Below are 16460 nucleotides of genomic sequence, written 5' to 3'. Positions count from 1 at the left end.
CACTCACATTGTAAAATGAAGGTAGGGTTTATGTATAGCAGCTGATGACTGTTTCTTTGGTGATCCTGAGTGACAGCTCGTCTCAAAAATTGATGAAGCATTCTCATCTTCACTATCATCTAATATTAGACTTGGTACATCTGTTCCAAGAGATGTATTAATTAGAACTTTATCACTTCTAAGTACAAGTACAACAAACAAGACAAGATATTACAATTTTCTTTGTGTCAATTATAATAAATCCTCAAATGTAGAAGAAATTAGTTAAAACTGTCTAAGTATCAGCCTTCAGAATAATAAGTACTTATTACTTCAAAAACCAAAACAAATTAAATACTGTAGAAGTCTAATCATAATCACAATTTTTTTTAAACAATCGAGCTAAACAACTTCTCAAATACAAAAAAGTTTAACTTGTTATAAAATTCTTCCTTTGGGTTTATTGCACAGCTTGAGTCTTCTTCAAGGATGAAGCTATAAAATTTGTAATTCCTCAGACTACATAGAATTTTCTAATTATTTACTTATTCCAAGTGTCCAAATTCTCATAGGTACACTTCTTTTAAAATTATTCTCAGCATGACTACCTAGACAAAGTATGTTTTTGAAGAATTGCTTTCCACCCTCCGATAATCTGCAGATTACTTTTTATCAAAATCAGTTCAATGCATTCTATATTCACATACTATACCTTTACCTATTTTAATTCCTTTGCTAATATATTAGCACAATGAACTGAAGCACTTTCTATACAGACCTTGAAAAACAAAAAGCTCAAAGACTCATTATATTCACAAGATATGCTGCAGAGACAAAAACCTGCAAAAATACTAATATGGCACTAAAACAGAACAACCAGGCAACAGCTGAAAATCAGGTACATTAGCTCCTAGAGCTGTAATGGGATTAAAAGTTACCTGGTGTGATTTGGTAATAGGAAAGAACTGCTGCAAGATCTTATTTGCCCTAGGAAAGGAGCCGAGTTGCTTTTGCCCTATACCATGGCACTTATTCTCATTTCCATAGGGAAGGAGGTATCCACTGAGGGGGTGAAAGTGGCCACAGCCAGTCAGCTGTACAGCAGCAGCACAGCAGAGGCCAGCTCTGCTGAGCAAGGAGATGCTCTGCAATGGATGGGCAGCATTCCTGAGAGCAGCCCAGAGTCACTGTAGCACATTGCTGCCCAGGACAACCATCCCAGCAGCAGCTCAAGCTGGCCACAGCCATTCAAGAAAAAAGACTGCTGTGAAATTAAAGTGTGAGATACAGAGAGATCCAAGTGTTATTCTCAAATACCCAATCACTGCATGACTTGTTGGATTTACATGAGGCAATGGCACAGGTCCTGCCACACCACCATGATCAGACAACCACCATGGAACAAAGGAGTCGCCTTCAAGGCAGAGTTAAGTGTCAGATGGAGGTGCCATCTAAGCCACAGGCAAAACTGTCCCAGTATCCCAGGAAAAATTGTTAAGAGACAGCAAAGGTTCCCTTAGCTGGTTGTGTGATGGAAGAAACCAAATTCAGAGTAAGCTGGGCAGGAATGATATTCTGCTGCCATGGGATGAGGATGTGGCACATCCCTTGTCAAGCGGTGATGCAGCCACACACCTGACAATCATTCCTGGGGAGCAAAGATGAAAAAGGCTTGCAGACCCCAAGTAGTGGCCAAAAGCTAATCCAGAGCAAGAAAACATAGCATAGAAGCTGCTGGATATTTAGCTAAAGCAAAGGATGGAGACCTCCAAATCAACTGGACATAGGCCTTCTATCTCTGGGCTCACTAAAACAGACAGAATTTCCAGAATACCAAATGCAGGTAAGTCCTATGCTCATGCACTGAACTGCTATGCTCATGCACTACTCCCTAAAATACACAATTATTTTGAAAGGCAGCCCATCTTTTAATCCCAATAATCAAGTTTCTGTGACATTCTCTGCTCGAGCATCTGACTCACTGAATTACAAGAAAGAGGAATTTTTAGTGAAATGCAGAAAGCCTGATGTGCAGATTGTAAGCATAGCTGTAAGCATGTTCTAGATACTTGACTTGAATTCAAGAAAATTTGAAGCCCTATTGCATAATCTACATTTATGTATAATCATTGTACCTGAAAGTGGATTTTTCTGGTTTTAACAAAGATTAAAGCTGTTATTCATATTTTCTTGGATTTAAGGGGATAAGAAAAAACTAAAGAAAATGTTAAAAGAAAACTCGGCTCATGCATCTTCAAAATCAATTATCTACTAACATTTAAAAGTACCCATAGCTGCAAATCATCTAGTAAAACTACTACTTAAATCAACTTAAGCTTCCAAACTCAATTTGTTAGCAGTATTGAGCAATAATAAATAGGAATTTTAAAAATATAACCAAAGAAAATATTCTGAACTTAAATCGATTCTTCAGCAAGAATGACAATCTCTAAACTGGGTGCTACTAACATGTTAGCAGTATGCAGAGACTTAAGCATCATAAATAACTTTCAGCTGAGGAAGTCCAATAGGATCTAACTGCAGCTGCAAGCCAGCTCATTTCCCTCTACCCACCACCACGTGCTCCCAGGGCCTATCTCTGGCCAACTCCAACACTTGTTAAAACCTCCAGATAACCCACAGTCAGCAGAAAACACATACATACATCATTTTTGGATGAGTTTTCTGGCTAAAATGGTTTAACAAAGGACCTGAGGCACTCAAGCAAGTGGAAGGATGGAGCAAAAATGCACAGCTGGGCTGGAGAACTGCAGCAGCCAGCACAAGGATCAGCTTAAGCTGCCTGGGCTGCAGGCTGAAAGCATGCCCTGGAACAGGACCAAGAGGAAAGTCATGGCTGTCACAGATTTGCTTTATGACTGGGCTGTTTTCAAGTTAATCACACACAACCCCAAGTACTGTTTACAGAGCTGGGGGGTGAGAATGATCAATAATCCCAGATAAGAACAGCAGACTTCATCAGAATAAACAAATCTCAAACTCAAGGTATCTTGTTCAACATTTAACTTCCAAGAAATGACCATGGTAACTACTAAAGTATGTCTCAGAGAAGAGCTGGGTAGAAAACCCCAGCACCTATTGACTCACTGCCAAACAGTCAGTCACAGTCCTTCTTGCTCCCTGCCTCCTTGGGGCACCCACACTGCCCCCACTGCAGCAGGTTTCTGGCATTCACTGACCCCTTAGTGAGTTGATTTTACTCACTAATTCTGCAAAAAAAGCCAACTTGACAAAACAGCAAATAGTTCTCTACTTGCTAAGCTGACAGAATCAGCTTGGAGGATCAGGAGCAGACCAGGCCAGTTCAAGGAGACTAAAACCTCAGGACTTTCTTCTAGAATCAGCACATGACCATTACATAGGCTCAGGTACCTCAGCTAAATACCTGCTGAGCTGTGAGCCCCCCAAAGCTTCTGCAACCCCAGCACGTAAAGGACTTGGGATAGCTAACCATTGTTGAGGACAGGAGCACCAATTTCAGATCCTGTTACACTCAGCAACATTTTGCTTCATCAGATCTCACTTTTTTTTTTTTTTTTTTGTTCTGACCTTCAATTATGCTCTTCATTTCTTGTATTTAAATTGCAAATTACTTGTGAGTTCTTTTTTATGGATGGCCCTCACACCTATAGGGACATTGCTGGGTATAGGTCAGGTCATTAGATTCTACAACAACTTGGAATCAGCAAAAAATAATTACGCAACATCCAAGCAAATAGTCTTTACATCCTAACACTGAAGGAAATACACACCAGACTTAAAGCTGGGCAGGGAAGCTGAAACACCTGCAAATTGAAACAGCATTTGCAAAAAACCCCAACCCACATACCTTCACTTTTGTCACCCTGGCTGAATTCAGCGTGAGGGAACACTTTGTGTAAGACCTCGAGGAGCTTGGTGAAGGTGCGCTCCAGGAGCGGCCGGATGACGGGGGACAGCGCGTGGCCCGAGGAGGTGACGGCGCGCTGCGAGGCGGGCACGATGTTCTGCATGGCGTGGTAGAAATCCTGCGCGCTCAGAACCACCGAGGAAACGTCCAGCTGCAGCTTCTGACTGCTCATGTAGATCTGGGGGTAGCGACGTCTCAGGGCAATCAAGGCAGCCTCAGTGCAAAGTGCTTTTATGTCAGCTCCACAGTACCCTAGTGCACACAGAAACACAAACACCCTCCATGAAACAGCACTGCTGTTGCCACACCTGCATCAAACACACATCCAGCTAAAAACAAATCAGGTATATTTAATTGTCAAGGTCCACAAAACATCTGCTAAAAGGTATCAGGTCATAATCTGATGATAGTGTTGTATATCAAGAAATTAGACAGGTTTATAAGATATACTAAGAAATTAATTCCACATGGAAGTTAAAATTACCTCAATTTTCACTATATCCTTTGGTATATAGTGTATTTCCAGTCCTGGGTTATAGGTCTGTTATTGCTCTTTCTTTTCCCTTAATATTGTCTAACGTATGTGTTCAATTTTAACAGGCTAGTTCCTCTCCTCTTTTTTTCCTTTAATACCTCCACATGAATATAATCTTTAATAGCAAAGTAATTTTGTTACATTGAACATCACCAACTTCAAACTTTTACAGTCTGAGAAAATGAGCAGTACAAAGAAAAATGTTTCATGAGTAGAACAGGGAAGAGATAGAATCTCTTGTTAAAAAAAGCATAACACTGAATTCTTGGAAAAAGTTAACTTCTACTATGAAGAGAAATGTTTCAGACTTTTAAGAGTTTCATAACTTTACTAATATAACCAAAGGTAGAAATTAAAATGCATTAAAATTTTAATTTAGCCTATCTTCATAAGTATCTACAGGTGGCTACCTATAATTGCTTAATCATCATTAGTGAAAAACATAGATCTGATAATTATGAAATACAGAGAGACTTAATACCCCTGAGTCTTCTCCAGTAGTAATGGTTTGGGGGTTTTCCCCAGAGCTAGAAATTAGATTTCACGTTTTTCCACCTCTCTCAGCAAGACACATTAATATGCCTCTCTATTTTGAGGCACCATAGCTCCAGCTTCCAAAAACTGTGGAACAGTATTCCAGTGAGAAAAGTCATTTAGAGAATTAGAGTCACTATAGGAAAATGTGTTGCACTGAGGTACTGCCATATAAAAGTTCATGTGTTTTAATGAAGTGTTTATGGAAGGTAATTAATCAATTCTTTAGATAAAACTATTCTCATTCAACTGTTGTTTTCCCAGACTTCCTCCTCCTCACAAAGTCTTAAATTAATTGCATTTTTTCTACTCTATTTTTCTATTAAGACCAAGGAGGGCAGGTTTAGATTGGATATTAGGAAGAAATTCTTTACTATAAGGGACTTGAACTGGCTGTCTGAAGAGGCTGTGGGTGTCCCTTCCTTGGAAGTGTCCAAGGCCAGGTTGGATGCAGCTCTGAGTGACCTGGGATAGTGAAAGGTGTCACTGTCCATGGCAGGGGACTGGAATGAGATGAGCTTTAAGGTTCCTCCCAACCCAAAACATTCTGTGATTCTATGATTGGTCTTCTGGCAGCACCAAGTTGCAGAACTGAGGCCTGCCTTGCTTCTCTCTTTTTAGCCTCCAATGTTCTTTCAGTGCTCCTGGCCCATATATTTTTACAAGATCCATACAGCAATAAGAAACAAAGCTGATTGCATACAGAGTGTTTAAAAATAAAAAAGGAAGCAATTAATATGGAAGACTTTTCCATCCTCATCTTTCAGATATATTAATTTAGGAGATAATAATAAAAGATACACACTTTTCAGCTACAAATGTGACTTAAATTGGATGAGACTTCAAACTGCACCTTTCTTATATATGCTTGAAAATAATTTTAAAAAAAAGAAAAACAAAAATAAACCCAGACAGACAATCACCATAAATATTGGACAATTCCTGCAATTTTTAAACCAGGCTCTGCAATTTTAGAAAAAGGTCAGTAGCTACTATTGTATAAATTTGGTGAGTTCCACACCATGACTGTTACCTGAAACGTACATAGCAATTCACATTCCCAAGTTACCTTGAAATAAATACATAATACATTTGAAATATGTCCATATATATCCACTATATCACTCCATAGACAACTAATTGTTTTCAGCACTGAAGTTATGTTATTTAGGGGTTTTTAACTTCCATTTAACATGAAATCAAAACTATACAGGCACACTCCAACCAAGTGAAACTGTTAGACAGTAGGTACTGGTGCATCAGAGAAACCAAACCACGGATCTAAATTTTGCATTGTTCTTTAGGTATCATGTACTAAATTCCCATTTAAATTGGTCCACTTCTCATCCAAAAACCACACTAGATTAAACATAAAATGAGTGAGGGGAGCACTAAACCAAAGCTTAAATCAAAGATGTGCTGAAGATAGGCAGCACCCTGAATGCCTGTCACCTTAGAAGCTAGTTTAGTATCTTTGTGAAAAGACTGAGCAGCTCAGGAGCCAGATCCTTCCCAACTTTTCTATTAACAAATGCTGTAACATCACTTTCTAACAGTCATTTTAATCACCGCTTGTACATCTCCATAGAATTGCAAAATTAGGAAATAATAGCCTATAGCCTATTTTTAAAATTAAATTCTCAGGTGATCAGATACACAATTAGTCTCCATTTCTACCTCTCATTTCTCAGGAGCAATTACATTTGAAGACTAATAATTGGTGTCTCTTTTTGAGGGACTCTCTTGTGCATACTGTACATCCATTTCAGCGACAAGAAAACTGCAAAAATCCTGTACCTTGAGAAACATTAAAGAGCTTTTTATTGCTAAGAAGGAAATGCACACTGATTAAGCAGAAGAAAAACATAAGTGAAGCATTGTCACAACCAAACAAAATGTATCATGCCAGCAGTAAATAACGTGATGCAGATTTTACCCAAATTGACACTGTAATATAAACTCAGGGTTCAGTGCATTTGCTTTCATTTTTAAAGCATCTCAGAAAAGATGTTCAATTTGCCAAGCAAAAGGTACTGGCACACCTCAACTTAGAACAAAATGAGGATTCCTGTCAAGTAGCCCATTTTCTTCTACCCAACACCATCAAACTCTGCTGAACATTTCTGAAGTACAATTTTCAAAGAGCAGGACAGCAAACAAGTGGATTCCTACGTAGGTTTTCAAAGAATACACTTTGATCACCAAAATTTTCCAGCCACCTCTACTGTGCAAGAATTGTGCCCTCTTTAAAATTTCTTCTGCCTAAAACCCACCCTAAACCCCACAACAAAGGGCTACTGAATGGGGTGAAGCATTTAGGTTAACAATTTTGACCACTTCTTCCACTTTATGTTGTGCAACTCCCTACAAAACTCTCAAAATGACTGCAGGGAAAGAGAGTTAGCAAACAACTCAGCATGACGGCAGAGATGAAAAATAACTGCAAGGTTTATTTTAAAGAACTGTGAAAACCAGGAATGCTAATGCCAAATCTCCCCCACCATCACTACATGACGATGGGAATGAAAAATCTAAATGGTATCATATTGCCACAAAACACTCCTGCAATAATAAGCACAGAATATTCTTAACAAGCATCTTCAGCATAATAGTTTGTTTCTTTATAATTCTATTTAATAACACCCTTACTACTATGTAAAAAGACTCATCTGCAAAATGCCAGATGGAGGAATTCACACTTTTTCAGTTGCTAGTATGTTTTGTTTCCTGCAAGACTGAGTTTGTAGATAAGTCTCTCTAGCTACAGAAAGTTACAATTCCAAACAAGGGAATAAGCATGAGAGATAAGAAAGGATTTACAAAGTTAAGAGTATCTGGGACCCACCTCCAGTAAAGAGAAAAAACATAGTAATTATGTGTGTTTACTGAAAGTACTAACAAGACATAAGTGTGTGGTCTCTGAGCAATGCTGTGCCTTCCCCAAGCTGCTTCACTTCGTCTCACACACACTGCAGTCATGAGGCCATTCAGGGAAGTAGAGTCTTTAATTCTCACATACACAGAAATCCACTAAAAGGTTGTAATCCATAACACCTGGGACAAAAATCAACCCTCAGGAAATAACCTATTTTTTGGAAGTCCTGGGGCTTTTCCCTTCCAATTTCCTTCTAATTACACCCCTGGATCGTAAGAAGTTCTGAGTCGCACATACGCCTGCCTCCCCAAAGGCATTTCCTTTGGGAGTATTTCAGCAGTTTTCTTCATTAGGATCCAAAAGCTTGGAGTTAAGTGTTGCCAAGTCTGCTGAACTGGAGAGAGGTATCAACCATGCTGTACCAAAAGCCTGCCAAGTCCAGGCAGCTTTTACTTGGGGAAGAGGGGGTGTTGTTTTTTGGGGGTGAAGGTTGTTTGTTTGCTTTTAAAGAAAACCTGTGCACAAAAGAAATACCAGACTGGTATAAACTATATCACAGACATACATGTGTGCCAATGAATCCCATTGGTAATGGCCACAAAGAATCTGGAAAAGTCTGTTTAAATCTTTGTTGCAGATTTCACATACAGAAACGATGCAGCACTCTCAAGGTGAAGAAGATACACCAGTCTTACGTCAGCTGTTTTGAAAAGACTTTGTGAAACTTCAATGATTTTCATCTTGGACGTATGGAAACACCTGAATTCCAAGATACAGACTGGAGACAGTCAAGTGTACAGCAGCTGGAGAGCAGGAAAGCCAAGGAAAACAGAAAAGGGTGTTTCTTTTTGCTAGCTGACTTCCACAGAAATGACAGGCTTTATGGGGCACAAAGAATGCCTTCAATCAAATGTACAAATGGCTTTTCCTATTGTTTGAAATTTTAAAATACTGTGTTCTCAATGAAAGAGTATGGCAAATTTTTAAAGAAACATCTGTGGTTTTTTCCCACCTATTCCCCTCTCTCCCACTAAGCAGCATCACACGTTTGCATAATTCAAGCAGAATTTACATGAAACAGGTTTGCCGTGTGCTGTGTTATACCCGGCAAAGCTTAAACTGGAGTTTGCTGTTTCCTCTCACCAGGAGATGTTGAGGTCTTTGTGCATCAAAAGCGGAGAGATGCTGCTTCGATGAGAGGTGTCCCTGCGGATGAAGAGGATAATTCGGATGTACTGCAGCTGACTGAATGGACTGATGTTCAGTTTAAATTTCTTACATTCCCTGATGATGGATTCCAAAGCACACATATTTGAGACTGTTCTTTGTCTGAGAACTTCAGTGCTCGTCCAAGCAGATGACTGACAGAGGATGTATCCTTGCATGACAAGTTGTTGAGAAGGTATTGTGGTGTGTGCTTTAGGGTTATTTCCTCTGTTAAATTCACTATACAAATATTTGGCTATAGTTCTGATTAGGTTAAACAGCAGGCTTATCTTGAACAACCAAGTACAGCAGGTCTTTGCAAGCTCCAAAAGTGTGTTTAATGCATTCGTGTTGCGGTGCTTTTTTTCCCCCCTACCTATGTCTACACTTTGAGGTTGTTCTGTGCTAGCAATCTGGAAAAAAAAATTCATCTTTAGAAAGGCTGGTTAGTTTGTTGGATTTATGTCAGAGGAGAGCATGCCAGTCAGTAAAAAAACAAACAAAAACCAAAAACCCCCACACACAAGTAGTGGGTCTTTTTTCTCAGTAAGTAGACAGAAAAAAACCCAAGTCTGCCTATCTCTTTTGTAATTTACCAATTTAATGGGAAGTCTACCTAAAGATTCCAATTCCAACTTCATTTTGCTTCTCTTTAAGGGTATGCATCTTGTACAGGGACAGTGATATCACAGAAAGGAAATGTGGTTGTATTTTCAAAAGACTACTAGCTACTCATTTTGGTTTTTAGTAAGACAGAAGCATATTTGTTACTACAAAAATAGTGTTGTTCAAAGTACAGAAGTTCAGAAAGGCAGAGATAAGAAAATCTTGATACATTTAACATACCTTCAAAGTTTTACACAGAAGAGAAAGCCTCTACAGTAAAAGTACTAATACATAACACTCACCAACACATTTTTCAGCCAGTTCTCCTAAGAAAGGATCTGACAATTTGGGGTTCCAATCCCTGGTATGAATTTGCAAAATGTGCTTTCGTGCCTGATTTAAAAAAAAAAAAAAGAAACAAAAGGAGATTAAAACACTAGCAAGTCAAATCCATAACACAGAAAAAAATATTCTTTATTCGTGTGAATCTATAGTTACTTTACCTGCTTTTGGCATGTAACTGAGAGACATAAAATAGAACTTAGCACTCCAGAATCTTTCAAGAACAAAGTTTTTCCCTTCTTTTTAATTTCATATATAAACAGTACTTTTTTCACAAGTAACACATTTTAATTTCTGTTTGATCAACATTATTATACACAAACTAATCAAAACTCATGTTCTATTAGGAATTATCATAGTTGTATGATTTCATTTTTAATTACTGCACCTATGAGTAACAGGTTCTACTGACAAAGGCCTCACCAATTAATAGGTTGAGTAGCACAGCACATACACATGAACCCCAAAACAATTCCAGCTAAAAGTTCTATAGAATCTGAATAAATTTATTCATAGACAAAACACATTTAATTTTAGGTATAAATTAGAGAAGTATTATGGCTGAGTTTATGTAAGTTCAGCAAAAGGAACTGAAATGTTCCTGTTGCCAACATTGTAATGCCTGGCTGTGCATATACATTTTTTACACGTGTAGAAGTCTACAAGATTTAAAGTAATTTTGTCTTACCATAAGTTTCAAGCCCCCAGATAGTTAGGCTTCATTATACAAATCCATAGTTTTGAGATAAGCAGTTCAGTTTATTGTGAATAATTTACCTCTGTTTAGTTTTAGCTATATCCTGAAGAGCTGAAGCTCAATACAATTTTATGCATACAATCTGCTTGTACTAAAAATGTCTTCCTAAATGAAACATTCTTACAAGCAAGAATGAATATTTTTATTTCATAAGCTTGGTTGACAGGCATTCAAATGTTTAGTATACTACAGATGTTCATTAATAAATCTCCTTTCCAGGTTTTACCTTCTTGTCAGGCAAGTTGAAAAGAAATTCCCTGTCAAAGCGACCAGGTCTCCTGAGTGCAGGATCTATAGAATCCAGTCTGTTTGTAGCACCAATTACAACTATTTCACCTCTATTATCCAGTCCATCCATGAGGGCAAGAAGAGTAGACACTATAGAGCTACAAGAGAGTTTTCAGAATAAGAAAGTGTACGAAACACTGCAAGAACTTCTGCATTTACAAACGCAACATTAATACATTCAAAACAAAAAAGCTAAGCTACAAACAGGTGCATAACAGTTTCAAATCTTGTAAGTTCCACTGGCCTCCTGGTCTGCTGGCCCCACATTTCTCTCAGCAGAGTGGAGGGACATGGACACATAAATACCACCACCTACAGAATGACAGGTACAAGTGTGTTGCCACACAGAGCACAGGAAAACTGAGATCAAAAGCAGCCACAAAAAAAAAAAAAATCAGCCAACAGCAAACTGTTGTAAGAAATGTTCTGAAAAATGACAAGATAGCAACACAAGATATGTTTGTACATCACACCATTAAGAATAAAAATCACAAGTGAGCTCAGTTCATTGATAGAACATTACAATTCATAACGCTAGAATAACATTTTTTCAACTGGTTATTCTACTGAGCTGGTAACAGACAATCTGTTTACAGCACAAAACAGCAAATCAAGGAATGGCTGTGGAAATCTTGTAGTTAATAATGTGGCTGAAGGGTAATTGTCACTGCAATTCAATTCCCAGCAAATTACAGTTTGCCTGAAGGACTGAAAAGATGACTTTCAACCCCAAAAAACCAATCTGTCCTTTCTAGTATAAGTGGGCTTCAGAAAAAGTAAAAACCTTTCCTGTGAAATGAGAAAAAATTACATTTAAGAGTTTACCAAGATAATGTGCCCTATACCAAGATAATGGCAGCATAGAAGAAATATTACCTGTGAATCTGATCTTGTCTGCTAGAACGAACTGGAGCCAAACCATCTATTTCATCAAAAAAGATTATAGAGGGTCTCATCAAGTATGCCTGGTATGCGATAAAAAGAAAAAATTGAATTCACTGTTAATTCCTAATTTATCCATCAAAATTGAACATTGGTTTCACTAGAAAGCATTAACATGCTAAACTAACACATATTGAGATATCTTTGTTAGAAAGCGTAAAGTCTGAAATGAAAACTGAATTTCCAACTCCAGCAGTGTTTCTAAGCAAAGCAGAGTGCAGTCTACTTCGAGTAAGCAAGATGGCACCAGTGTACCAGTTTTACTGTGTGCTGGACAGGTTAGAGACAAACACACACCTGACACTCCGTTACAGAAAACATGATCTTTATCTGCTCACGATCTGTTTGTTTAGACAGCTCTGACAACTACTTTTCTTTGAGCTACTGCTTTACTGCTTTGTGTGACTCTCTGTCTGTCCAATCTCTTCTAAGCCAAAAAAGAACACTAAAATAGGCACACAACCAAGGCAATCATGTGCTCCCCTCTGTAGCATTTATCTTGAACATGTCAGTCAAACTCAAACTCACTGACTGATTTTTTTCCCCAAGTTTTACCCGAACTACTTTGCTTCATTAATGAACAAATCAAGAGACTTCTTCCTCTGAGTTTCCAGAGCAAGAAAAACTACTGTCAGCATTCCCCTACTCTTTTTCATCTAAATATGACATTTGGTAAAATCTTACTTAATTTACAAAAATGTACAGTTATTTAGTTTGAATTGGAAACACCTTGGCTACCTAAACCACAAAACACAACATACAGAGAGAAATTACATCAAGAAAAATGTATTTTCTTCTAACCTGATCAAAAAGGAGTCGAAGCTGACGTTCAGATTCACCAACCCACTTACTGAGACAGTCTGCTCCTTTCCTCATAAAGAAAGCCACCTTTTTGTCTCCTTGACTGCATTCATTAGCTAGAGCTCTAGCTACCAAGGTTTTACCTGTTCCAGGAGGACCATAGAATAAACAGCCCCTGAAGATAAATGGATCAACACAGTCACAAACTTATTTTACGTCTCCTGAAAAACTCCAAGTCAAATTTTATAATGAAGACAGGGAGCCTGGAGAAGAATGACTTAAGATCTTGTATTCTTATTTTGCAGCAGTATTGTATTATTAAAATGTTGTAGTATTAACATGACTTCATAAAATCTAAGTTTGTTTCATTCTTTCAAAACAGCAAAACTTTGATTTGTAAAGAACATTAATCAAAGGCATATTAAGTTTCCAAAGGATTCTTCTACATTAGTTAAATACCACCTCTTCAAGTATTAGATTTTAAGTAACACCTTAATCAACATTTGTTACTTCACTTGAATGAAGTAATTAAGTTACAAAAATACTCCAAATTTTTCAATTGACTTAAACACCATGTAAATCACATACCAAGATGCCTCATTATTAAATATTATAATCCCAGTGTAATATTATTGAGAGAAACATCAACATTTTGCTTGATCTAGTAAAATATTTAATAACATAATGGGAAAAAAAGGCAAGGTAATACTAAATAAAAGACATCAGAATTCTTTCTTTAACCAAATCACAAAGTTTACCTTCCTCCCACAAGAACAACATACTAGGTTTTTTTAATTCTTCATCCTGCTTAGAAGACATTCTGACAGACAAGTTGGATAGCAAACACATAAATCTATTTGAACTGTAAAACACTTCAGGGAAAGAATCAACCTCCTATGTGTTTTCAATTCCTCAGAGCTTAATTTAAAAAATGCAACAGTGAGAGTAAATACACCTACCTTGGTGGCTGAATTTTGAATTTTTCAAATATTTCTGGATAGAGAAGAGGAAACACTACCATTTCCTTAAGTGCAAGGATATGATGGCTCAATCCCCCTATACTATCAAAACACACCTTAGGAAAAAAGACACCATATTAAGTTTATATTTTAACAGCTTTCCACAAAAGCATCTTTACGTATAAAACATTTGAAAACAAATTAGAAAAAAGCATTGCATTGATCAACAGGATTTCCCTGAATTTTGAAAACATGAAAAAAACAGTTGAGAAAGTCAACTCTTGGCTGCCCACATGAGGCTTATCTTGTTTGCAAGTTAACTGAGCCAGGGCTGCCTGGACATCTACAGAGATCCAGCCTAAATCCCAGAGCAAATGCTTTGCAGTCCAAAGGAATAAGTCAACAAAAGCTTTGGTAACAATAAAATAAAATTTAAAAAAAAAAAAAAAAAAAAAGTGAGTTTTTTTAGGAATTTACTTCAACATCACTAAAAGGCTGGGGAGAATTCTGCTTATGCATAATTCAGGGAAGGAAGATAAAAAGCTCTAGCAAAACCTACCGATTTATCAACAATCATTGGGTCAACATCAGCCAAACTCGCCCCAACTTTCACACGTTCTCGAAGGATTCCACTAGCTAAGTCTTCTGCTCTGAAGTTTAAAGGCAGGCACCTGTTCAACAATAAACACACACCAAATAAATATTGTTCTGCTCTCATTGCTTGGAGGTGAAGAAACAAGAGATTAAATGCCTTTTACTACATAAAGAGATAACCTTCCCAGACTGGTAAACAAAACTAATGTTTTTTTTGTGGTTACTATGGTTATATATCTGGAAGTTCCTTAATATTTATACATCCATACAAATATTTCAGTCTGAAGAACTAGGTTGGATAGATTATTTTGATTGAACAAAGAAGAAACAATATTTCCTTCCTTTAAGCCCCTACACAGATACTACATCAGGCCATAGTTAAAGGGAGGAAGAAAGGTACTAGTAAGAGACAGGTTACACTCAGAACCACGCTTCTGGTCATTGTACATTGCTTAAATTCCTTGCAATGGAAAGGGAACAACGTGGCAGACAGGAAGAGATGGAAAAAAGATGAGAGAATTTTTTCGTGCTGAATTTTCCTACCTAGTATGAGTGAACAAGTTTACTTATAGATCTTCCACTTTTATATTACTTCTAAATACATGTAAGGTCAAAAAAATGTGCATTAGGTGTTTAGAATGCAGGAAGACTTACACAAGAGGATGAGGGAAGAGCTGGGAGTACAACTGAATTAGTTAGAAGCAAGTTACACCAATGATATTTTAACCAAGAGGAGTTGATTTTTATAACTCAACTGAATCAAACAGCTACTCTTGTATTTCCATGGTTTTATTACTATTATTAATTATCTGCTCATAAGACTCCAAAACCTGTATTAATATATAACCATCACTCCTCCTAACCACATCTGCAGGTAATTACCAGCAGAATCAAAAGTCTGCAGAACTCATAAAACATTACAGACTAGTTCTGCTTGCTTTCACATAAATAATAAAATCAAACCATTCTAAAGACCAAGGATGTTTTGATACCTATTTCTTGCTCTGGCTATGCTTTTAGATTTTCTTCTTTCAAAACGTTCTTCATCTGAAGAGGTTGTATCGCTGCTGTGAATGGCGTGCTTCTTTCTCCTATTGAAGTGGCAAAACAAACAGAAAACTCAGTCTTTTTTGCAGTGAAATGGCATGTTTTGGTCCTTCTATAAAAATGAAACTGAAATAGCAAGTACAGTATTGTTCAGGTTTGAGATGCATGCAAATTCTAGCTTCATCAAATATCAAAACAATCTGAGAGGGAAACAACAGCTCTTACTGCCACAGTGATTATCTGAATTCAACATTACTAGAACAGCAGAGCCCTGTAACATGTGTGGTCCAGTCCATGCTACCTCAGCCATGTGATTTGAATATTCAGTCAATAAGCGGCAATTGTACTTAAGAAAATTTCCAACAACTTTAGCCACCTCTAACATAACAGACACACCAAAGTCTCCTTACTCAGTTTGATGCTTCCTTTACATATTCTTTGAAAAAAAATCCATACTTCACAAAGTATACAATCTCTTTTTACAAGGTTATTAATTCTGAATAGCAGAACAAGCTCTCAAAATACCTGCACTTCTGATCTGAATGCAAGTAAAATTACTACCCAAAGTCTGAATTAACCATTTCTTATTTTAGTATCACTGTATTTCACAAAAAGGAGTATTTGAGAAATATTAGAGAATGTACATTAAATATTCTGCACAAAAAGGTGTTGAGTTTGATATCGGTTGAAATATTCAGCACTTTTTTTGCATGAAGAAGTTGGCTACTAGTAAAAAGTCTTGGATTCTAAATGAATACAGTAAGCTGCATTATTCGTATGAACATGATAATGCACTGAATTAACTGGTTTTTGCCAATGGATAACATGGTCTATCAGTTTTACTGTTCAATGACCAAAAATGAGATACATTTCAAAAGATATCAAAGAGAATATCAAGCAATTGGGAAGACTTCTTATGACAAGAAGGGATAAAACAAGGGCCAAGTTATGAGCAGGCTAAAACCAAAGGGATAATAACTTTCACATTCTTCTGGTATGAACAATAAGTACAAGTACAAATCCAGAGATTACCCAAAAAAATGTCGTTTGATCTTCAAGGAAAAAAACCAAACCACCAACTCTTA

At 37.2% G+C, this 16460-nt stretch overlaps 1 protein-coding gene across 8 annotated transcripts in view; it reads right to left on the bottom strand.

Moving 5' to 3' along the window:
* The window catches only part of ATAD2B (ATPase family AAA domain containing 2B), a 74208-nt gene that overhangs the window by 33358 nt on the left and 24390 nt on the right, over positions 1-16460 (bottom strand). For all 8 annotated transcript variants that reach the window (XM_038130249.1, XM_038130243.1, XM_038130242.1 and 5 more), the window contains exons 9-17: positions 15321-15419; positions 14294-14405; positions 13735-13850; positions 12776-12950; positions 11909-11997; positions 10971-11130; positions 9948-10038; positions 3830-4141; positions 8-140 (exon numbers count right to left, since the gene is read on the bottom strand). In XM_038130249.1, coding sequence (XP_037986177.1) covers positions 8-140; positions 3830-4141; positions 9948-10038; positions 10971-11130; positions 11909-11997; positions 12776-12950; positions 13735-13850; positions 14294-14405; positions 15321-15419 — 1287 coding nt within the window. The remainder of the gene's footprint in view (positions 1-7; positions 141-3829; positions 4142-9947; positions 10039-10970; positions 11131-11908; positions 11998-12775; positions 12951-13734; positions 13851-14293; positions 14406-15320; positions 15420-16460) is intronic.

The sequence above is a fragment of the Motacilla alba genome, chromosome 3 (assembly GCF_015832195.1).
Source record: "Motacilla alba alba isolate MOTALB_02 chromosome 3, Motacilla_alba_V1.0_pri, whole genome shotgun sequence".
NCBI classification, from domain to species: Eukaryota; Metazoa; Chordata; class Aves; order Passeriformes; family Motacillidae; genus Motacilla; species Motacilla alba.
Note: the sequence above shows the minus strand (reverse complement) of the source record. Positions and strands in the feature narration are given on the sequence as shown.